General features: G+C 46.3%; 1 protein-coding gene across 2 annotated transcripts in view; it reads left to right on the forward strand.

Annotated features, from left to right (window-relative positions):
- SRP54 (signal recognition particle 54) overlaps positions 1-14,971 on the forward strand; it is a 60,636-nt gene extending 45,665 nt beyond the window's left edge. For both annotated transcript variants that reach the window (XM_063947883.1, XM_063947882.1), the window contains exons 13-16: positions 9,558-9,666; positions 13,673-13,843; positions 14,086-14,181; positions 14,500-14,971. In XM_063947883.1, the coding sequence (XP_063803953.1) occupies positions 9,558-9,666; positions 13,673-13,843; positions 14,086-14,181; positions 14,500-14,591 (468 nt within the window). In that variant the 3' untranslated portion in view covers positions 14,592-14,971. The remainder of the gene's footprint in view (positions 1-9,557; positions 9,667-13,672; positions 13,844-14,085; positions 14,182-14,499) is intronic.
- Positions 14,972-25,007: the final 10,036 nt, after the last annotated feature.

Consider the following 25,007-nt stretch of genomic DNA (forward strand, 5'->3'; position numbering starts at 1 on the left):
GTGGGTACTGCCACAGGTGGACATGATGGCATCCCGCCTCAACAAAAAACTACAGAGGTATTGCGCCAGGTCAAGAGACCCTCAGGCGATAGCTGTAGACGCCCTGGTGACACCGTGGGTGTTCCAGTCGGTCTATGTATTTCCTCCTCTTCCTCTCATACCCAAGGTGCTGAGAATAATAAGAAAAAGAGGAGTGAGAACGATACTCATTGTTCCAGATTGGCCACGAAGAACTTGGTATCCAGATCTGCAAGAAATGCTCACAGAGGACCCGTGGCCTCTTCCTCTAAGACAGGACTTGTTGCAACAGGGGCCCTGTCTGTTCCAAGACTTACCGCGGCTGCGTTTGACGGTATGGCGGTTGAACGCCGGATCCTAGCGGAGAAAGGCATTCCGGAGGAGGTCATTCCTACGCTGATAAAGGCTAGGAAGGACGTGACAGCTCAACATTATCACCGTATATGGCGAAAATATGTTGCTTGGTGTGAGGCCAGGAATGCCCCTACGGAGGAGTTCCAGCTGGGCCGTTTCCTTCACTTCCTGCAGTCAGGAGTGTATTTGGGCCTAAAATTGGGGTCCATTGAGGTCCAGATTTCGGCCCTATCCATTTTCTTTCAAAAGGAGTTGACTTCTCTACCTGAAGTTCAGACGTTTGTAAAGGGAGTGCTGCATATTCAGCCCCCTTTTGTGCCTCCAGTGGCACCTTGGGATCTTAACGTGGTGTTGAGTTTCCTGAAATCCCACTGGTTTGAACCACTCAAAACGGTGGAGTTTAAATATCTCACGTAGAAGGTGGTCATGCTATTAGCCTTGGCTTCGGCTAGGCGTGTGTCAGAGTTGGCGGTTTTGTCACATAAAAGCCCCTATCTGGTTTTCCATGCGGATAGAGCAGAATTGCGGACCCGTCCACAATTTCTGCCGAAAGGGGTTTCATCTTTTCATATAAACCAACCTATTGTGGTGCCTGTGGCTACTACGGACTTGGAGGATTCCGAGTTGCTTGATGTAGTCAGGGCTTTGAAGGTTTATGTAGCCAGAACGGCTAGGGTCAGGAAAACAGAGTCTTTGTTTATCCTGTATGCTTCCAACAAGTTTGGTGCTCCTGCTTCAAAGCAGACTATTGCTCGCTGGATCTGTAACACGATTCAGCAGGCTCATTCGGCGGCTGGATTGCTGCTGCCAAAATCAGTTAAGGCCCATTCCACTAGGAAGGTGGGCTCTTCTTGGGCGGCTGACCGAGGGGTCTCGGCATTACAACTTTGCCGAGCAGCTACTTGGTCAGGTTCAAACACTTTTGCAAAGTTCTGCAAGTTTGATACCCTGGCAGAGGAGGACCTTGTGTTTGCTCAATCGGTGCTGCAGAGTCATCCGCACTCTCCCGCCCGTTTGGGAGCTTTGGTATAATCCCCATGGTCATTACAGAGTCCCCAGCATCCACTAGGACGTTAGAGAAAATAAGATTTTACTTACCAGTAAATCTATTTCTCGTAGTCCGTAGTGGATGCTGGGCGCCCGTCCCAAGTGCGGACTTCTTCTGCAATGCTTGTATATAGTTATTGCTTAAATAAGGGTTATGTTATGGTTGCATCAGGGTTGACCTGTTGCTCTGTTGTTCATACTGTTGACTGGGTGTTTATCTCAAGTTATACGGTGTGATTGGTGTGGCTGGTATGAATCTTGCCCTGGATTACCAAAATCCTTTCCTTGTACTGTCAGCTCTTCCGGGCACAGTTTCTCTAACTGAGGTATGGAGGAGGGACATAGAGGGAGGAGCCAGAGCACACCAGAATCTAAATTCTTTCTTAAAGTGCCCATGTCTCCTGCGGAGCCCGTCTATTCCCCATGGTCCTTACGGAGTCCCCAGCATCCACTACAGACTACGAGAAATAGATTTACCGGTAAGTAAAATCTTATTTTTTCATGTATACATAGCGGTCTTTCAATAGAGTATCATTTACCAAAACTTTAAATGCAGATATCGTGGGAGAATGCAGAGCCATCCATGCCCGCGCAATACACACTTTAGCAAGGGCGCACATACTGCGGGCATACATGCCCTCCCACAGAGACCCAGAGTCAGGACTGCCCACCCCCAAAATACAAAATCTCGGAGTCAGCAAACCTCTCGACATCCCCGTATGTTCCAGAATCGACCCGACCCCAGCCCAGAACGCCTGCAGTAACGGACATTCCCATGCAAGGTGCCAGAAGGTTCCTCCAGCAGCCCCGCACTTGGGACAAACATCAACACTACCGACCCCAAATCTGGCCAGCCTACTTGGCGTCATATATGATCTGTGCAAAATAAAGAGCTGTATCTGTTGGAACCGTAGTGATTTGGTGACCTGGCTCGAGTTACCCAGCCCAACCTCCCAATCTTCCACATCTATGGGGCCCAAGTCACACTCCCAGCGTTCCCAAAGATTCGAGAGCGGGTCTGCATGAATTGTTTTAAGAAGGTACGAGTAGGTGAAGGAGGTCACCTTAACTCGACCCAGTGAATGTAGAAAGGTTTTTATGGGGAAGGGGAGGAGCGCCGGGGGAGAATCTCCGAACTGTGCTTGCAAGGCGTGCCTGAGCTGTAAAAATCTGTAAAAGTAAGAGTTCGGGAGTCCAAACTCCTCCTTTTAGTTGCTGAAACTATTTCAATGAACCATCACTATACACCCTCCAGAGACCCCAGTTCATGGAGCGGAGTGCCAAAGGGTCCACACCATCATACCCGAGCAGACCCTTCAAAGCTAGCCAGATCTTCATGGCCCCCACCCCCCCGCCCCCCACCAGGACCTGCGCCGGGGAGAGATCCGGGTAGTAACACCTAAGGAACGCCCAGTATAAGCCAGCCTCGTCCCCTCCTCTGAGCCAAATAACGATATGTGACAACTGAGCCGCGTAGTAATACAGTTGGAAGCTTTTTGTCTGGTAAGGGTAGTTAATCTTATTCTAGGCCTTTTATTGGCCCAGACCAGGGACGCTATGATACTATTTAATTTCCTAAAGAAGGCTGGAAAGATGTACACAGGGGATTGGAAGAGAACATACAATAGTTTTGGCAACACTACCATTTTAATGAGGCTAACCCTGCCCATCACTGTCAGCGGAAGCTTACACCAAGCTCTTGACTTGCGTACAAACGACTGTACAAGAGGGTCAAGATTCAAGGGCACAAAGTCCGAAGGATCGTTAGTAACATGGATCCCAAGGAACTTTAAACTGGCCTGTCCAGCACAGCGGCAGGGAGAGCCTCGGGACCTGGGGGGGAGAGCCCATAATGGGCATTATAAATGATTTGGACCAGTTTATGCGGAGACCAGAAAAACCACTGAATGTCTCTATGACCTGCAACACAGTAGGCATATCCACCAAGGTAATCATGGAGGAATAGTCATCCGCATAAAGGGCTATTTTGTCAGTGCATGAACCCGTATCAACTCCCCCAATGTCCGGGTGCGACCTAACCAAGCAAGCCAGGAGCTCGATGGCTATGGCCAACAAGGCAGGAGAAAGGGGGCAACCCTGTCTGGTGCCCCGTGTCAAAGGAAAGGAGGAGGAAATGTAGCCGTAGACCAAGACCCTGGCGCGTGGATTTTGATATAGCAATTTGATCCATTGTATAAAATTAGGGCCAAAGCCCATGCTTCTCATGACTACACAGGTAGGGCCACTCGACGCTGTCGAATGCCTTGGCCACATTCAATGAGACCACAACCGCGTCCGAGGGGAAGTCATGTGGAGCCTGCAAAATAGTGTACAGCCTGGGCAAATTAATGGACGTGGATTTCCCGGGCATGAAGCCGGATTGATCCGGATGTATTATAGATTCAATAACTAAGTTGAGCCGGACCGCAAGAATTTTCGCCAGGATCTTGGCATCTGTAGGGATGAGAGAGATCGGCCTGTAGGACTCCAAAAGTTTGGGGTCCTTACCGGGTTTTGGGAGCACTATAATGACGGCCTCGGACATTGAGGGAGGAAGGTGATTAGTGGTAAATATATCAGCATACATTTCATGCAACTTAGGGCCAAAGAATTGTATATACTGTTTGTACAGCTCCGTGGGAATACCGTCACTACCCGGGGACTTGCCACTGGGAGACATCTCCACCGCCGCCGTCACCTCCTCCAGAGTCAAAGGCGCATCCAAAGCGTCCCTAGCCTCGGGGGAAAGTTTAGAAAGGGGAATTTTCGTCAGGTACAGGTCTAAGTCCTCCATTGAGCATGTCAGCTGAGTATCACAAACCTCCCTAAAGTATAAGAGGAACATCTGTGCGATATCAGGGGTGTTATCTACCGTGGAACCGTCCGTGCCAGACATCTGCGCTATCGTAGTCCCAGGTCGGTCATAATGCACCAAATGGGCCAGTAAACTACCTGGTCTGTCCACCTGCATATATATATATATATATATATATTAGTAGCCCTAAACAAAAGGGAGTGTGCATTTTTGTCCGAAAGGTGAGCCAGCCAGGCCTCCTGAGCCAACAGCCAGCGAGCCTTCAGCGCAGAGGTACCCTCGGTCAGATAGCGGGTCTCCAGATCCCTGCACTCAGACTCAAGCTGTCTCTCCGTCGCCCTACGTGCCACTTTGCAGGCAGCAATTTTGCCGATCAGTGTACCACGTAAATAAGCTTTGAATGTATCCCAAACTGCCGGGGCCGTGGCCGTGCCCACATTATCCGCAAAAAACCCTTCCCACATGGACGTTAAATCCGGGCAGTCGCCCAGCTGGGTCAACCAAGACGGATGCAACCTCCAATATGACTGTCCCCTCTGGCACTCCCCATCCAGAGACAGCATCAGGGGCGAGTGATCAGACACCCCCCGTGCCTCGTAGTGAACATCTGTTATACTAGGCAAGAGCTCAGGTGAGACCAGGGCCAGGTCGATTCTGGAGAAGGAGCCGTGCGTACTAGAGAAGCAGGAGTATTGCCGAAGCGTAGGATACCGAGTCCTCCAAACATCCACCCACTGCATACTATCTAGAAAATCCGCAAACTTAGATTTAGATGAATTTGGGTCGCCCCCCTCCCCTAAATCCCGAGATGTCCTCCATCTGTCCAGAGAGACATCCAACACATTGTTGAAGTCCCCCAGACAGATGACAGGAGTGTGAGGGGAAGAAGCAATAAATGAGGCGGCCTTCTGCAGGACATCATATGAGAATGGGGGAGGAACATATACAGACAATAGGAAGAAATTACGGGAATACAATTTACATTCTAGAAACACGTATCTACCATACGGATCCGTATTTACCGTGATTAGCTCAAACTGTACAGTCCTCTTTATCATGACAGACACCCCTCGGGAAGAGGAGGAGTGCGAGGAATGATACGCCCAACCCACCCAAGGCCTGCGGAGCGACAACAGTCTATTACCCTCTAAATGAGTTTCGCTCAGGCAAATAATGTCCGGGCCATATTTCTTAATCATTTTAAATACTAGGGATCGTTTTACTTTGTTATTAATGCCCCGGACATTCCACGCCAAGATTTTTAAGGGGGACATGTCGGCCAATGTACCAGCTGGGACACATCACTCCTAGATACCAGAAGGCTAAGAGGAAATGCCATCATCAATGCTATCCGGGCGTCTACCCGCCCGTACGGTGCTCCACTCTTATATCCATATCGTCCGCAGGCCCCGGTTCCCAAGCCAAACCCCATAAAATAGCACAACATCACCTCACTATTTGATAGACAAATATATAGAAACCAAAAAACTAAAAAAAGGAACAAAAAAAACTGCTGAGAAACCAACAGCAGCCCCATAACAACCCCCCACCCCGTATACCTCACCGAACTGTGGCATACACATATCCCTAACAGAACTCTACCCCTGGAGATCCGAAAGCCTACGGCAACGCTATACTAGGCGTACAGATCCAAAACAACCCCAACACAAAAACCCTTATATGTATATAACTCTTCTCAGCAAAGTCCAGAACCACTAAACAAGAGGAAGCTCCCCGGACTTACACTTGCAGATTGTAGGCCCATGTAGGAGGAAGCCCTGGTGTCAGTCTGGAGCCAGTTGGCGGACACCTGGAGCATATCTGTCCAACCAAGCAGCCGCCTCCCTCGGAGAGCTGAAGAACTTGGTTTCCCCGTCCGCCACCACACGCAACCTGGAGGGGAACAGCATCGAGTAGGGAAGATTCAGGTCACGAAGACGTCGCTTAATGGGAAGAAACTGGGCCCGGTCTTTTTGAACGTCCGCTGCAAAGTCCGGAAATGCCGACACCCGGACTCCGTTCCGAAGCAGGGGGCCCTTCGTGCGCCCCAGGCGCAAGACAGAGTCCCGGTCTTTATAGTGCAAGAATTTTGCAATAAATGTTCGTGTCATGTCAGTGAGCCCGCTCCACTGCAAACTGGGAGGTAAAGGATTCAGCGCCATATACTTCTTTCAGCCAGGACTCCAGGAAATCTTCGGGATGTGCCCCCTCCTCCTTTTCAGGTAGGCCCACGAACCTCACATTGTTTCTGCGAAGTCGGCCCTCCATATCCAGGAGTTTAGTTTGCAGTGTCGAGACTTGTTGTGTAACTGCAGACACAGAACGTTGCAGAGGGCCGCTGAGGTCCTCCAGATTAGAGACCCGCGTCTCTGTTTCGCCCACCCTCTCCCGGACCCGCTGGACGTCCTGGCGCAGCAATGATAAATCGCACTGCACCTTCTCCATTTTGTCCGACAAGCGTTGTTCGCTGGCCGCTATGGCCTCCAGGACCTGTTGAATGGAAGGAGCAGATGGCTGTACGTTCGCTCCTGAGTCGGCCCCGGCCGGGGGATCCATTCTGGTGGAAGGGGAGGGCTTAGGAGGTGACTGCGTCGGCTGGGTAGCAGGCTGTCGAGCAAACTTCTCCAATTTAGCCGCGGCCGCACTCTGGCCGCCCCTCACCATCGTATCAAGGCCCAGCAGGGCTCAAAGTCCTAATCTTCAGTGTCAGAGAGTACAGCAGTGGATGATGCATGCAATATCAACAGCACACCAGGGTCCAGGACATCCCAGCAATAATACAGAAGGGGGAAGGGGGGGACCAGGGGGATCCAGTAAAATAATATTATATATATATATATATATATATATATATATATATATATATATATATATATATAATATTATTTATTTATTTATTTTAGGATAGTCCAGCAGCAGAAGGCAGGGCAGCGGGGACCAGCTCAATTCATCCAGCCCAATATTATCTTCATATACACAGCTCCATGCAGTGAGGAGGGACACAGGAAGCTGCAGTCAAGATGGCCACCAAGCACACAGACTCTCCCTTCTTCTATCCAGCACTCTCAATATCTGGTACCAGGGGAGCAGGATTGGACCAGTATGGTACCCTGGGGGTGCAGGAGTGGGGTGCCGCTCACCTCAGATGCTGCAGGAAGCCGTGGTCGCCGCAGGCGCGCGTTCGCGCGCGCCCGGGGGAGCTACGAAAATTGAGGCCGGGGACCTGCTAGTGGCCTAGGCACGAGATCCGGGCGGCCGCTGGCGCGAGCCGGGAGTGCTCGTAAGGGTCCTCCAGTGATGCCCGCCGCCTCCCTAATGCCGCTAGATGGGAGAGGAGCCGAGGGGAAGCCACAGAAAGAGCCCCAGGATATATTCAGGATTAATATCCAGGGAGCTCCTCGATCCTGCTGCCTAGTCTCTTGCTGCCGTGGCCACGCCCCCCACTACACACTTCTTATTCTTCTAGATCTCTCTGCCGCTTTTGACACTGTTGACCACTCTCTTCTCATACAAACACTACAATCCCTAGGTCTTCAGGACACAGCCTTTACTTGGTTCTTATCCTACCTATCTAACTGCTTTCCAGTGTTCACTTCTCTGATCCTACCTCCTCTTCTCTACCTCTATCAGTAGAGGCTCAGTCTTGGGTCCTCTGCTTTTCTCAATCTATACCTTATCTCTTGGTAAACTTATCAGCTCCTTCGGATTTCAGTATCATTTGTACGCTGATGATACTCAAATCTACCTATCCTACCCAGATTTACCACCATCTGTATTGGTTCGTGTCACTGAATGCCTGTCTGACATTTAATTTTGGATGTCATCTCGCCACCTCAAACTCAACATTTCCAAAACAGAATTATTTTCCCACCAACCAAGAGTAGTTACCAACCTGATATCTCCATAACTGTTGACAATGTGACTGTCCATCCTTCGGCACAAGCTCGCTGCCTAGGTGTCATCGTTGACTCTGAACTGTCCTTTGTTCCACTCATTCAATCTGTCTCTAAATCATGCCACCTGCACCCAAAATACATCCTTATCTTACACAAGACACTGCAAAAACTCTAATCCATGCACTCATCTCCGGCATTGATTATTGTAATAGTCTCCTTACTGGTCTTTCCAAAAATAGGCTCTCACCAATACAATCCATTTTAAATGCAGCTGTGAGGATAATCTACCTCGCTAGCCATTCTTCGTCTGCTGATACGCTCTGTCAGTCTCTCCATTGGTTACCAGTATTCTACCGTGTTAAATATAAAATACTTTTACTTACATATAAGGCTATTAACCAAACTGCACCATCATACATCTCTTCACTCACCTCAAAATATCTCCCTACCAGACCTCTCTGCATCCTCACAAGATGTGCGTCTCTCATCCACATGTATCACTTGTTCCCACTCAAAATTACAGGACTTGATCCGGGCTTTCCCCACTCTATGGAATGCCTTCCCATGCACAATAAGACTCACCTCTAGTCTCCAAACCTTTAAACGTTTCCTGAAAACTCACCTCTTCAGACAAGCCTATCAAATTCCAGACCAACCCAAATAACCTTCCCTATCTAATTACATCCTCTCTGTACAGTCCACGTAACCTCGTATTTTGTCTTCCAACATTGATGGGTGATCATATCATACAAACCATTAAGAACCTAGCAATCTGGTGGACCATTATGCAATAGGTAGCATCTATCCTTGTGTATCAATGCCTATTTCCCTATAGATTGTAAGCTTGTGAGCAGGGCCTTTCTACCTTTGTCTGTCTGTTTTTGCCCAGTTTTGTTCCATAACTGTTGTTCTAATTGTAAAGCGCAACGGATAAAAAATAATTAATTGTGACCCTAATAGGAGTTAAGTAAATACCTTGTACATATGGGGTAATTCAGACTAGTGCCTTTGTTCAAAAATCTACGATCAAATTCATTGACATGCGTGGGGACGCACAGGGCAAGTCCACCCCACATGACGGATCCAGCACCTGCCCCCCCCCCCCCCCCCCCCCCCATGCAAAAGTGCCCTGTTAAGGGTTGCAGCGCTGTGTGTGATATCCGGACCCGCCTCCGTTGCCCAGAATGTGCCCCTTAAACGGAGCGCACACAAAACGTGGTGTCGACTCTCCGTTCCCGCCCCCCTCCAGGTCTTAAACTGCGTTCTGAAGAGAACACGGTTTAGGACCTTGCACATATCGGCGTGCCTAGCAATTTTTGCACATCAACGACAGGGTCTGAATTATTCTCTTATTTGCTTAAAATGTAAGTTGCTTGAGATGTTGGCCAGGAAATGTTTCTCATGTGCTTACATATTTGTGTTGACAGGGGATGATTCCTGGTTTTGGGCAAGATTTTATGAGCAAGGGTAATGAGCAGGAATCCATGGCTCGACTGAAAAAGCTTATGACCATAATGGACAGCATGAATGACCAGGGTGAGATCATCTATCACCTTTAATTAGATTTTTACTTTTCATATACAGAATATTGTGGTTTTCTTCTTGCCATCGACAGGATGGGAACTTAGTGGGTTATGTGTTCAGTGAAGCTGTAGGGATTTGCATAGTGTCTCAACCCTAGTGGTTGATTATTGGGACATAGCCAGAATGTAGATCTCTGGCAGTAGAAACAGACTTCTAAAGGGTACTTCTAAACATGCTACAGGGGACAGCAATAGCAAAGCCCTCTGTCCACTCCAGCTCCTCCTTCCTGTTCCTACTAAAGTCTGCCACCAACTCCTTCCCAAAGTTTCCCTCAAATTGTTTTTGGTAATATTGCGGTTTAGGGGGAGATGTGTCAAACCTTCTGAAGAGTGGAGAATTTGCCCATGGCAACCAATTGGCATCTACCTATCATTTTATAGAATGTACTTCCAATTGCTCTAGCATCCATAAGGGATATTGGGGGAAATGAGTACGATGGGGGTATAGACGGGGTCCAAAGGAGCCAGTGCACTTTAAATTTCTTCAACTGGGTGTGTTGGCTGCTCCCCTGTATGTCCCATCCCACAGGCAGTTTAGAAAAAAGTGCCCTCAGGAGAGGATGCACATCTCTGCAGCTCCAGAGAGTTTTCTTCAATTTAATTTTAAACTTTTATTATTTTCGGTATGCTGTCTGGGCAACAGCATACCTGCGCCGTGGGAGTTAGGGGGGGTGGTCACCAGCCTTACGATGTGCAGAGCTGCTTCCCCGCTGCTGGACCACCATCCTGAAGGGTTGTTCAGCGGGGCACTGCGCCTTGGCTGTTACAGCCGCAGCACACAGAGTTAGATTACTTATTCAACCAGGCCTGGAAAAGTCCAGACAAAAAATTCCAAGTGTCCAAAAAATTTTAGCGCACTTTCCCATTTGCTCCTCAAGGTAGAACATTTTGGGAGAAACCCCCTGGGTTGGATATCTGTCTCTCGCCTGTCTAAGAAGGCAGTGCTGCCTGCCTCGGGCTCCTTTACTATGAAGGATCCTGGGGATCGAAAGAGCGACTACCCTAAAATCTAGGTACAATGCAGCCGCCCTTTAACAAAGACCGGTCATTGCGGGTTACTGAATGACCTATGCTATTCATTCTTGGGCCACGCAAATTCAGGGGGGCCTCCCGGGGGATATGCCCTTAGTTACTAAGGTAACCCTCCTAAAGCACATTCAGGACACTACCCGTGTCCTCTGATTCCCTCAAGGAGATGGGGAATATTAATGCTCGGACTTCTGCCATGGCGGTGTCTGCGTGCAGGGCCTTGTGGTTGCGTCGGTGGATTGCGGACGCAGAATCCAAATGTAATGTGGAATCCCTCCCCTTTTCTGGGGAATGGCTTTTTGGGGTTGAACTGGATGCATGAATTTCCAAAGTTACGGCTGGGAAATCCACGTTTCTCCCCGCTAGGGAGACGCTCCTATCCGGGATCGTCTGTCCAGTCCTTTCGATCTCGCACATTTTGATCAAAGGCCAGAGGTGCGTCCAATGCAGCTAAAGGCACCAGAAGTAAGTCCAGAAAACCTGCAAGTACCAGTTCTCAGGAACAGTCCACCAGTTCTGCTTCCACTAAGGCTTCAGCATGACTGTACCCACCTACCCCGAGGGACCTCGGAGTGGAAGCCCGACTGTGTCACTTCAGCCGCATCTGGGAGACCTCCTGCCCGGATGCCTGGGTCAGAGAGCTCGTTTCTCAAGGCTACAAGTGGATCTTTTACTGGGGATGTCTGCAGGATTCAGACTCCCTCTGCTGTTTGTTTGTTTGTTATATACCAACCACAATGGTTATACTGTGACAGGTAAAAGCTGTAATGCCGTCAAGAATTCGGAGGTGATCGTCCCCGACTCAGTCACCATGAAAACGCGTTTCTCCGCCTGTTTAGTGACTCAGTGGCTTCCTCAGTTCAAACAACCAGCAGAGGGAGTCTGAATCCTGCAGACGTCCCCAGTAAAAGATTCAACTCCAGATAGTCTGCAACAATGGATTAGCACCAGCAGAGGGAGCAGAGCTACTGGATCAGTGGAAATATTTATTTGGAGGTGACGTAACAACAAAAATTGCCTGGTAATTATCCATTTAGTTATAATAGTGTGTGCACACAATTTTAAACAAGAATATTTCAACATTTGGGACTCATGAACACATCCAGTGTTTGAAGATAAATACTAGCCATTTGTCATTGAAGCTAGTGGACATTTTCACTACACTTAGTCCAGTGGACAATATAATAAATAGTTATATCTATTGGATCCAAATAAAGATCAGCCTCATAAGCTCTCAGTACTATTTAATTTAGTCTTCTATGGACTTTTTAAATTATTATGTATTGAATTATGATTTTTATGAATTTGTTATGTTTAATATGCACTGATGGAGTATTCATATGCTGCAGCATTATATGAAATTATTTATTAATGAAATAAGAGATATATTTTTGAGAATATTTTATTTTGTTTGAATGTACAGTATGTGTCTCCTTTAATTGGTGCAGACAGCGCACTACTTTTTTTACAGGGAGTTCACACCCTGTAATTATTGTGTTGCTATGTGTCGCCAGCCTTACCTGTTCCTAAGTCTCTAAAGGCCCACTCTACTAGATCAGTGGGCTCTTCCTGGGTGGCTGCCCGTGGAGTCTCGGCCTTGCAACTATGCCGAGCTGCTACCTGGTCGGGGAAGAACACTTTTTTTGAAGTTCTACAAATTTGATACCCTTGCCAAATAGGATACCCAGTTTGGGCAGGCAGTACTTCAGCAGTCTCTGCACGTTCCCACCCGTTCTGGAAGCTTTGGGATGTCCCCATCATACTAGTTTCCCCCAATATCCCTTATGGATGCTAGAGAAAATAGGATTTTAATTCCTACCGGTAAATCCTTTTCTCGTAGTCCATAAGAGATATTGGGCCACCGCCTCAGTGCGTAGACTTTTATGCAGGTTCTTGTTCTATAGTTACCTGTTCAGCTGCTTTTTTTGTTGTTGTTACCAGCCATTACTGGTTGTTATATGTTAGTGGTGTGATGGTGTGTAAATCTCACCACCCTTTCTGTTATCATGTTCCTTCTCTCATATATGTCCTTTGGGCACTTTTTTATCTATAACTGCCTGTGGGAGGGGGCATAGAGGGGAGGAGCCAACACACCCAGTTGAAGAAATTTAAAGTGCACTGGCTCCTTTGAACCCAGTCTATACCCCCATCGTACTAGTTTCCCCCAATATTCCTTATGGCCTATGAGAAAAGCATTTACCGGTAGGTATTAAAACCCTATTTTGGGGTATCCCTTCTAAAGCTAGATGCACACAATACAATTTGCCAATAGTTCGGTGATTGACCTGTTTTATAGCGCAGTGTGTAGGATTGAGCGTATTGACCAAGCGCTGATAAAACGGATCAAAAACGTTCTGCATCATTTATCCGATCGGCCTGGCCTGAAGATATCTGGCAAAAGGGCCTGATATTGTGCAGTGTGTGCCTTCTCAATAATCTGTCCATATTTTCTATGGTTTATCATGATTACCTCATCCTGCGTGTAGGTGGACATATGCAAATTCAGTGTGGTGTGACAGAAAATCATAAACTTTAAGCCTTTTTTTATTAGAAAATGTGCAACGCAGGTATTGGAACTTTCCGGTGCCAGAAAAATTGTTGCGTTTCTTGGTTAGACCCAAAAATTGCCTTTTTTCTTATTCCTGGTCAGGAGCTTGTCTACTCCTATTGCCTCTAATATATCTTACCCACGAACTTATCTCCCACCTTGACTATTGTAACCTTCTTCATCACCTTTCCCCAATTCAATCTATCATGAATGCTACTGCCAGTCTTTCAAACTTCTGCGTTTATACCTCCCTTTTGCAACCTCTTCATTGGCTCCCAATGTCCCTTTGCACCCAGTTAAAACTCCTGACCCTCGCTTACAAAGCAATTACACCGCTCTGCCCTTCTACATTAGAAATTAACTTTGTCATGTCTTCCTGTAGAGCTTGATAATACAGATGGCGCCAAGCTCTTCAGCAAACAACCTGGGAGAATTCAAAGAGTGGCCCGGGGATCTGGAGTGTCTACAAGAGATGTACAGGAGCTGCTAGCACAATACACAAAGTTTGCACAAATGGTTAAAAAAATGGGAGGCATCAAAGGACTCTTCAAAGGTATGTATTCAGTGATTGGGAGTATTTTAACATTACACTATTGTATTGCTTGAGATTGGGTCGGTGTTCCCTGGGTCTATGTGAGATGCTGTTTTCCAAGCACACCCCTAGATTGTATTTGTAAACTGCTTTGCAATCCTGCCATTTTACGCTGCATATGATGTTGTCCTGTAGAGTTTGTACTGTTTTGAGGTCACTTGTCTGATGACTTACAAAATAATTTTTTGCCACGATCCATCTAGGAGGGGACATGTCGAAAAATGTAAATCCATCACAAATGGCCAAACTAAATCAACAGATGGCAAAAATGATGGACCCAAGAGTGTTACAGCACATGGGTAAGTGTGATAGACAATTGTAGAAAATATAGATGAGCACTGATTGCTGATGTGATTCCTGTTTGAAATGTTTCCTGGCATGCTTTCTAAAAGGTTAAGTATATGTCCCCTTTAAAGTTTATTCCCTCCCACGACCTGTAGAAGTTAAGATTTCGATGTACCCTTACTATGATTATCAGCAGCCAGGAGTATGAATGGCTGTACATTCTTACTAGTGTATTCTGTGCAATGTCCAAGTAGTTGGTATTTAATACCAGTGTAAAACTTCTATTGGATAACAAATATCCTAACAACCACTGAACATCCTTGTATTGCCAGGTGGAATGGCCGGCCTTCAGTCTATGATGCGACAATTTCAACAAGGAGCTGCAGGAAATATGAAAGGAATGATGGGATTTAACAACATGTAACAATTGCCTTCAAACACCGTTGACCCATCACTTGGCATCATTCCTACTGTGAACTGCAAAGCTTCTCTGGCAGAAAGGTAGCCCTGATTCTCCTGGAAGACCCCGTGAAATAAAGTGGATAAAGAGACTAAGAGATTATATGTAGTCATTTTACGATGGTTCCTTCAACTATTTTAACTTTTGCGTTGGAGTTTTGTTAACTTCAGACAAGGGCAAGGATATCAAGTTTTAAATTATAAAACAAATAAACCTATTTTGAAAAAAAAAAAACTACCAGACATAAAGTAAGTTTTTACAACCATGTTTGTATACACTTCAAGCTCACTGGTAAGTCCCTGGAAAATTTGTCTGCTGTAAAATAAATTTCTGAATTATTGTCATTTGGTTGTTATGAAGTCCTACTAAAACACATCCTGCTGAGTTTGTCAAGACATAAAGAGGACAATTTAATTTCTGGCAACATGCAGCTGCATAAATCATTCAGCATTATGGTGCCTCTACATCACATTTTCCTGCGCACCTCTATGTGGTGGTTGTTCTCAATAAATATAACAAAGGGACTGCACATCTACTGTTGTAGAATAGAGGGGGTTATTCAGGTTTGTTAGCAAACCATAAAAGCAAGCAACTGGACAAAACCATGTTGCTCTGCTGGTGGGGCAGATGTAACGTGCAGAGAGATTTAGATTTGGGTGGGTTATATTGTTTCTGTGCATAGTAAATACTGGCTGCTTAATTTTTACACTGTAATTAATACCCCTTTCACATTGCTATAGCGGGTCGCACCCAGGACTTGTACACGGCTCCTTCCCAGGTGCGACCCGCTTGAAACCTCATTCAGACTGGTGGCATCAACACAGCATATTGCCGGGTTGGTTACGTTAATGGTGATGTGTGCGGCGTTGGCGCCTGGAGATCAGATCATCTCTAAGCGCCGCCTCTCCCTATAGTGTGAATGGGTCTCGGGTTGCATCGACCAGGCAACCCGTTCACACTGCACTTCAACCTGGAAATAACCCAACTTTATTCCCGGGTTGATATACCAGAGTCAGACAACCCTGGAAATTGTAACATACTACTTCCACACCGCACCTCGACCCGGCAATATACCGGGTTATTTTGGCAATGTGTGTAAGGGGTATTCGATTTCAGTTTGAACACGCCTCAACCAAAGCGAACTCTCCCTGCCCCACCTGCAGTGCAACATGGATTTGTCCAGCTTGCTTTTTTGGTTGGCTAACCTGAATAAGGGCTATAATCCATAATTTAGTTAATTTCTCTAACGTCCTAATGGATACTGGGGATCTGTACTTTAGTACCATGGGGAGATCGGGTCCAATGGAGCCTGGCACTTTAAAACCTTTAGTGTGTATGTGTGTGTGCTGGCTCCTCCCCTCTATGCCCCTTCTACCAGACTCCGTTTAGAAAAATGTGCCCAAGGAGCCGGGTGCATTTCTCTGGAGCTCCAGAGAGTTTCCTTTATTTTTGTTTTAGTTTATTGTTTTCCGGTAGTCCTGGTTGGCAACCAGGCTACCTCCTTCGTGGAACTTAGAGGGGAGACCGAACCAACCTCCTGAGGGTTAATGGTTTGTAATCCCAGCTGACAGGACACTGAGCTCCTGAGGTGCTGATCACCCATCGTTAGTATGTGTGCCACACCAGCAGCTAACCACCACCCTCCAACAGATGCTGAAGATCGCGGTGCAGTGAGTGTTGCACTGGGGTCCTGGTTAGCGGGTCCCTGGTGCAATTTGGCGGCAGGTCGCGTGTGTCTGTGTGGGGGTGTTTTACACTGAGCTGCGCTATTTTACAGTGTTTAAGGATGACTGTGGACATGGTTATGTGTGCTGCTTTTAACTCTACCCCTTCATCAGCAGGTTCTTCACATACCCGATCAGGACTCAGAACCAGATGAGGAATTGTACTTTAATGTTAGACCAAAGACCTCAGCAACTTTTCCTGTGTCTAAAGAGTTAATCTCCCTGCCCAGGGAGGTTTGGTTAAACCCTGATAAGAAATTTAAAATTCCTCAGAGGTTTTTAGCTGCTTTTCCTCTCCCAGCTGACGACAGGAAGGTAATGGGAAAAACCCCCGTCAGTAGATATGTCTGTGTCCAGACTGTCTTAAGAAGTTGGTACTGCCAGTGCCAGGGGCTATATCCCTAAAAGAGCTGGCTGACCGTAAAATTGAGACCACTCTCAAGGCAATTTATACTGCAGCAAGCGTAGCACAACGCCCCACAATAGTTTGTGGGTGGATCTCCAGGGCAATGGGCAGGTGGTCCGATAATATTGTTAATGGATTAGATAATCTGCCCCAGGATGAGGTCATTACTCTGTTACAACACATACAGGATGCTGAAAATGTTATGAGCGAGGCTATAAAGGAATTGTGTGTAAGATAAATGGCCGCACTGCTGCTGTGGCAGTTTCGGCACGCAGAATTCTGTGGTTGCGTCAATGGTCAGCGGGTACGGATTCCAAAAAGGGTGTAGAAAATCTTCCCTTTACAGGTGATGACTTGTTTGGGGACTAATTAAATAAATTGATTTCCCAGGCAACAGCAGGTAAGTCTACCTATCTGCCGTCGGCTGCGCCATCTGCTAGACGTTCTTACACAGGACCCTCCTTGCAGACCTTTCGTGTGGCAAGGTTCAGAGGCAGGGGCCGGGGAGTCTCCACCACCCCGAGAGGATCGCGTTGTAATCCTGTAAACCTGCAACTGCTGCATCCATGGACCAGACCACATAATCCCCTGCCTCTAAGCCTTCCGCATGACGGTTGGTCCCAGCAGCAAGGTAACTTTCAGGTGGCTGCTCGCCTTCAACACTTCGCCCACGTGTGGGCGGAGCCCTGCCGGGATCCTTGGGTGAGGGATCTCATTTCCCAGGGATAACGGCTGGAATTTCAAACACTTCCTCCTCCCAGATTTTTCAAATCTGGCTTACCAGTTTTGCCCGATGCAAAAGTTACCTTGCAAGAGGCAATTCAAAAACTTTTGCGAACAGGGGTGGTGGTTCCAGTAACTCCTCCTTTACACAAAAGGGGATTTTACTCCAATCTTTTTGTCGTTCCTAAACTGGATGGTTCGGTGCAACCCATCTTAAACCTGAAATCTCTAAACCCGTATCTGTGGGTGTTCAAATTCAAGATGGAATGCTTGCGGGCAGTGGTGTCCAGTCTGGAGAAGGGGGAATTCTTGGTATCCCTGGATGTCAAGGATGCTTAGCTACACATTCCCATGTGGCCCTCTCATCAGGCTTACCTCAGGTTCGCCATCTTGACGACCACTTCCAGTTTTAGGCCTTGCCCTTTGGCCTGTCCACAGCACCGAGGGTCTTCACCAAAGTCATGGCGGAGAGGAGGCTGCAACTGCGCAGGATGGGAGTCAACATAGTCCCCTACTTGGACGATCTCCTGATAAAGGCTATGCCTAGGGAGCGTCTATTGCACAGCATCAATCTGATGACTCGCCTGCTTACGGATCATGGGTGGATTCTAAACTTCCAGAAATCTCGTCTGGAACCGACCCAATGTCTCCAAATCCTGGGAATGATACTGGATACAGTGGGGGTAATTCAGAGTTGATTGCAGCAGCAAATTTGTTAGCAGTTGGGCAAAACCATGTGCACTGCAGGGGGGGGGGGGGCAGATATAACATGTGCAGAGAGAGTTAGATTTGGGTGGGGTGTGTTCAAACTGAAATCTAAATTGAAGTGTAAAAATAAAGCAGCCAGTATTTACCCTGCAGAGAAACTATATAACCCACCCAAATCTAACTCTCTCTGCACATGTTATATCTGCCCCACCTGCAGTGCACATGATTTTGCCCAACTACTAACAAATTTGCTGTTGTGACCAACTCTGAATTACCCCCAGTGTCTCAAAAGGTATTTCTCCCGATGGACAAGGCCTTGGCCATCCAGGCTTTGGCCCGCTCAGTGCTCCATCCTCGCAAGGCGTCCATGCATCTTTGCATACGTTTGCTGGGCAAGATGGGTGCTGCTTACGAGGCAATCTAAATATAACAGATTTCATGCCCTGCCTATTCAGCTGGATCTGCTGGACAAATGGTTGGAGTTTCACCTTCACATGCATCAGGAAGTGACCTTATCTCCGAAAGCCCGGATTTCTCTATTATTATTATTATGGTGGCTACAAGTTGCTCACCTGGTAGAAGGCAGGAATTTCAATATCCACTTGTGGATTCTACGGACAGTGGATGCTAGCCTCCGGGGTTGGGGGACTCTGACCCAAGGGGGCCCAGTTCCAGAGGATATGGTCAGTTCAGGAATCTACTCTGCCGATAAATGTCCTGGAATTCAGGGCAATTTACAATGCCCTTCTGCAAGCCTCCCATCTCCTGAACCAGGATCGGTCAATCCAGGTTCAATCGGACAACGCCACAGCGATGGCATACATAAACCGACAAGGGGGAACGAGAAGCAGAGCAGCGATGCGAGAAGTGTCAAAATCCTCCTCTGGGCAGAGGCCAACGCAAGGGCCATCTCAGCCATATTCATTGCAGGCGTGGACAACTGGGATGTGGACTTCCTCAACAGACACAACCTCCATCCGGGGGAATGGGGTCTACATCCCCAGGTGTTTCAACAATTAATTCACCGGTGGGACTGTCCGCAGATAGACCTGATGGCTTCTCATCTCAACAAGAAGCTATGCTGTCACTGTTCCAGAATGAGGGATCCACAGGCTGTAGCAGTGGACGCGCTGACGACGCCTTAGCCGTACCAGTTTGTATCTCTTCCCTCCTCTACCACTAATCCCAAGGGTTCTAAAAAAGACTAAGAAGAGAAAGCGTTCTAGCAATTCTAATTGCCCCGGATTGGCCTCGACAGGCGTGGTACTTGGACTTCCTAACCATGGCTCTGCCGCTCCAAAAGGATCTTCTTGAACAAGGTCCGTTCGTCTATCCAGACTTACAGCGGCTATGTTTGACTGCTTGGAAGTTGAGAGGGAGATTCTAGCAAGAAAAGGTCTTCCCTCCAGGTTATTTCCACCATGGTCCAAGCCAGGAAGATGGTGACGTCAAAACATTATCATCGTATCTGGAAAAAGTATGTTATAACCAGAGTTAAGGGCATTAGACGTTTTTATGTTTTTAACCGCAGGTATGTGTATCTGAGAGAGCTGCATGACCCCCTAGTGGATGAAAAAGAAAATAGGATTTTGGTACTTACCAGATAAATCCTTTTCTTTGAATCCATAGGGGGCACTGGACGCCCACCCAGAGCAGTTTCACCTGTATTGTGGTAGGTTCCGTTTATAGTACACATTATCACCTGCTTGTTTAAAGGTTAAGGTGATTGTTATCTGTTCTCGTTTCAACTTTCTTGTTGTCCGTTATATTATATGTAATTCTCCATTGTTCATACTCTCTTTCGCTCCTGTTCGTCTCAGCAAAAAAACACTGAAGCATCTGGAGAGTATGGAGGGGGAGGAGGGTTACACATTTAAATATTTAAATGTGCATCTGGGGAGTATAGAGGGGGAGGAGGGTTACACATGTAAATATTTAAATGTGCATCTGGGGAGTATGGAGGGGGAGGAGGGTTACACATGTAAATATTTAAATGTGCATCTGGGGAGTATGGAGGGGGAGGAGGGTTACACATGTAAATATTTAAATGTGTCTATCCTTGCTATCGCACCGTCCATATCCCAAGGGTACTCCAGTGCCTCCTATGGATTCAAAGAAACGGATTTATCTGGTAAGTACCAAAATCCTATTTTCTTTTCCTTTCCAGTGCCCTGGAATAAAGGCTTGGGAATGGTGTGGTGATGCTGTTTTCCAAGGGATCTGCATGCTGGTTCTAGCTGCAATCTGACTAAATTGTTGTAGCGCCCTGCAGGCGCCCACACTTTTTTTTATTTATATTAACAGGAGCAAATTGCTATATAACAAAGGGTACAGGCACAGTAAAATTGGTGATATGTAAAATATAATAATTGTGACTTTTATTAGAATAAGATTGTAACCTTTTATATATGGGATATTGTTGCTGCTACCAGGCACAAGACCAGTCAAGCTGCTTTGAGAGCAGGTTTTCTGCCACTTCTCCACCTTCCACAAAGCACGAGCCTGCAAGTGCCTTATTGCGCTTTGCGCCCCACTCCCTTCCCGCCAGCATTCTGACAATGGGATCCCACAGTCTGTATGCTGACTGCCGGGATCCCCAGCGGCAGTCACACAGACAGAACCCACTGTAACTGGGATAAGGAGAGAATGTGCAGAAATAAAAGAAACATAAGATCAGTAACATCCGTGCAGACAAATAAAACACATTTAATTTGGTCATAAAATGGTCTGAAACTTGAGACACTGATGGAATATATGTGTATGTCTCCGGTGAACTTTACAGTAGATAGATGATTGGATGTCCAAAGGTTCATTTCACTAAATACAATTATTTTTGAGTAGGTGAGAATGCAGAATCTGGTATAAGCACCACATGTATAGTACCTGGTCGAGTCACATTATTATGACCACCAGATAATAGCCAGAGTAACCGCCGTGTGCATCACGGACATCAGTTCGATGGGCTGAACTGTCATTTTAGACACACGAATGGTAGCCCCTAAGTTCATTTTGACAATGAGCTGCTTCACTGTAGCGTGTCGGCCCTCACGCACCTTCGTAGCCGACGGTCACCTCTCGCATAAATGGCACTTCGTGCTCTGCAGTTTCCATGTCTGTTATTCGCAGTGGTGCCATTTGTCCTGTCATGTTACACCTTCACCACAGCAGCACGCAAACCATTCAAAAACTGCGCTGTTTCAGAAATACTGCCACCCTTGGCCCGAAAACTGATAATCATCCCTTTTTGCAACTCTGATAAATCGCTGTTTTACCCACGATAGCAATGAGTGATATATGTGCAGACAGCCTATCGCACACCTTATATACCCACCAAGCCAGCGCACAATGCGTGACGTACTTCAAGGGCTACACGCTGTAGGAGGTGGTACAATAATGTGACTCGACTGTGTATGATAATGCAGAATGTGGTATAAGCACCACATATATAATTTATGCAATATAGTCGTGGAGTATCACATTCATTTGTACCACATTCAACATAAGCAATATACTTTTTAATTTACTCCCATGGGAATAAGATTGATCTTAAGCAGTCAGTCAATATGTTGATATATATACTGGTAATGGGAATCTCGCCAGATAATGTAAAAATGTGATGAAATCTCCTTCACTAGGAGGAATGCAGGGTCTATCTCATCTGACATGGAATCTGGGTAGATTGTGTGCAGTATTATGTAGTGAACAGATCATGACTATTTCACCGTCACTTGTAAACCCCTTATACTGCTGCCAAATAGTAAAACAGTTCCTTACAAGTTAATCAGCCGAAGACTCCGGAGCCAAGCAGTGAATGATCCTGGAGCCAGGAAAACACAACAGCCGCATTTTTACAGTGGGCTGATGTTTTCATCAGAGAAGCAGCATCTGTGGTTTACAAGTTACTGGTGAGATTGTCATGATCTGTTCACCACATACTGCACAAATCTACCCAGTCTCTGGATTATGGAATGGACCCTGCATTTATACTACCTGGTGAGATTTCCATCAGCAGCGTCTGTATACCAAACTGAGTGATATTATTTATCCTGCCACAGCGCGCTGTAAAGATTTTGTGATTAAGATCAAGTTTAGTTCCATGACAAGGAGGTGACTTTTCAGATCCCAAGATATTTCATATATGGAAATGGACGTTAGCTTTACATTAAGAGGAAAGATCAGCTGGGAGGGAGACATTAAGGAGTACGTAGCAGAAGGCTGATAAAAACGTGACCATGAAGACCATCATTTTGCTACTGTAAACCTCCCAAAAATGTATGGGGGCAAGAAAATAGCATTAAAAAAAATAGTATAGAGCAGTGATGGGGAACATTTGGCACTCCAGCTGTTGTTGAACTACACATCCCAGCATGGCCTGCTACAGTTTTAGCATTGCCAAATACCAAGACTGTAGCAGGGCATGCTGTGATGTGTAGTTCAACAACAGCTGGAGTGCCAAATGTTCCCCATAACTGGTACAGAGCTATACAAAAAGGTATTATAGATACAGAGGGGTTTGAAAGTTTGGGCACCCCAGGCAAAAAATTATTTTAATGTGCAAAAAGAAGCCAAGGAAAGATGGAAAAATCTCCAAAAGGCATCAAATTACAGATTAGACATTCTTATAACATGTCAAAAAAAGTTTGATTTTATTTCCATCATTTACACTTTCAAAAGAACAGAAAACAAAAAATGGCGTCTGCAAAAGTTTGGGCACCCTGCAGAGTTAATACCTTGTACTGCCCCCTTTGGCAAGTATCACAGCTTGTAAACACTTTTTGTAGCCAGCCAAGAGTCTTTCAATTTTTGTTTAAGGTATCTTCGCCCATTCTTCCTTACAAAAGTCTTCCAGTTCTTTGAGATTCCTGGGCTGTCTGTGACGCACTGCTCTTTTAAGGTCTATCCATAGATTTTCAATTATGTTGAGGTCAGGAGATTGTGAAGGCCATGGCAAAACCTTCAGTTTACGCCTCTTGAGGTGTGTTTAGGATCATTATCCATTTGTAGAAGCCAGCCTCTCTTTAACTTCAGCTTTTTCACAGATGGCATCAAGTTAGCGTCCAAAATTTGCTGGAATCTTATTGAATCCATTTTTCCTTCTACTCACGAAATGTTCCCTGTGCCACTGGCTGCAATACAACCCCAAAGCATGATTGATCCACCCCCATGCTTAACAGTTGGACAGAGGTTCTTTTCATTAAATTCTGTGCCCTTCCTTCTCCAAACGTACCTTTGCTCATTCCGGCCAAAAAGTTCTTTTGTAATCTCATCGGTCTTATTCCAAAATGCATCAGGCTTGTCTATATGTTCATTTGCAAACTTCAAACGCTTATTTTTGTGGTGAGGACGTAGAAGAGGTTTTTTTCTGATGACTCTTCCATGAAGACCATATTTGTACAAGTATCTCTTTATAGTGGAATAGTGTACCACAACTCCAGTGTCTGCCAGATCTTCCTGGAGGGATCGTGCAGTCAAACGTGGATTTTGACTTGCTTTTCTCACAATCCTGTGAGCTGTTCTGTCTCATATTTTTCTTGGTCTTCCAGATCTTGCTTTAACTTCCACTGTTCCTGATGACTGCCATTTCTTAATTACATTCCGAACAGAGGATATGGGCATCTGATAACGCTTTGTTATCGTCTTATAGCCTTCTTCTGCTTTGTGAGCGTCTACTATTCTCAGTTTCAGTGTTCTACACAACTGCTTAGAGGAACCCATGGTGCTGATTGTTGGAGCAAGGTCAGATAAGTCTGGGCTTTTAAAACATTTGAGATTGACATCACCTGGTCTTTCCAGACGATGATTGAGAACAATCCATGACACTGCCAGGTCTCGGCTGTCCAAAGGGGGCAGTACAAGGTATTAACTCTGCAGGGTGCCCAAACTTTTGCAGACGCCATTTTTTGTTTTCTGTTCTTTTGAAAGTGTAAATGATGGAAATAAAATCAAACTTTTTTTGACATGTTATAAGAATGTCTAATCTGTAATTTGATGCCTTTTGGAGATCTTTCCGTCTTTCCTTGGCTTCTTATTGCACATTAAGATGAATTTTTGCCTGGGGTGCCCAAACTTTCAATCCCCACTGTAAGTGCACATGTCTAAGCAGGAGTAATCTAGTACTTATGAGTCATTAAGTCGCTGCATTTTGTGCATTTCACAGGCATAGAATGTCTTAAGCAGAGGTACTATATACTGTGCAGCTATGGCACCATAAGCATAGGCCGATAAAAAACTGCTAATTTCTAAAAAATTATTGGCATTATACCCTTTCCCGCCAGAGGTTAGGGCGCGTTGGGAAACACCCCCTAGCGTAGATAAGGCGCTCACACGCTTATCAAAACAAGTGGCGTTACCGTCTCCTGATACGGCCGCCCTCAAGGAACCAGCTGATAGGAAGCTGGAAAATATCCTTAAAAGTATATACACACATACTGGTATTATACTGCGACCAGCAATCGCCTCAGCCTGGATGTGCAGTGCTGGGGTGGCTTGGTCGGATTCCCTGACTGAAAATATTGATACCCTGGACAGGGACAATATATTATTGACTATAGAGCATTTAAAGGATGCATTTCTATATATGCGAGATGCACAGAGGGATATTTGCACTCTGGCATCAAGAGTAAGTGCGATGTCCATTTCTGCCAGAAGAGGATTATGGACGCGACAGTGGTCAGGGGATGCGGATTTCAAACGGCATATGGAAGTATTGCCGTATAAAGGGGAGGAGTTATTTGGGGTCGGTCTATCGGACCTGGTGGCCACGGCAACGGCTGGAAAATCCACCTTTTTACCCCAAGTCACCTCGCAGCAGAAAAAGAT

The sequence above is a fragment of the Pseudophryne corroboree genome, chromosome 12 (assembly GCF_028390025.1).
Source record: "Pseudophryne corroboree isolate aPseCor3 chromosome 12, aPseCor3.hap2, whole genome shotgun sequence".
Classification (NCBI taxonomy): Eukaryota; Metazoa; Chordata; class Amphibia; order Anura; family Myobatrachidae; genus Pseudophryne; species Pseudophryne corroboree.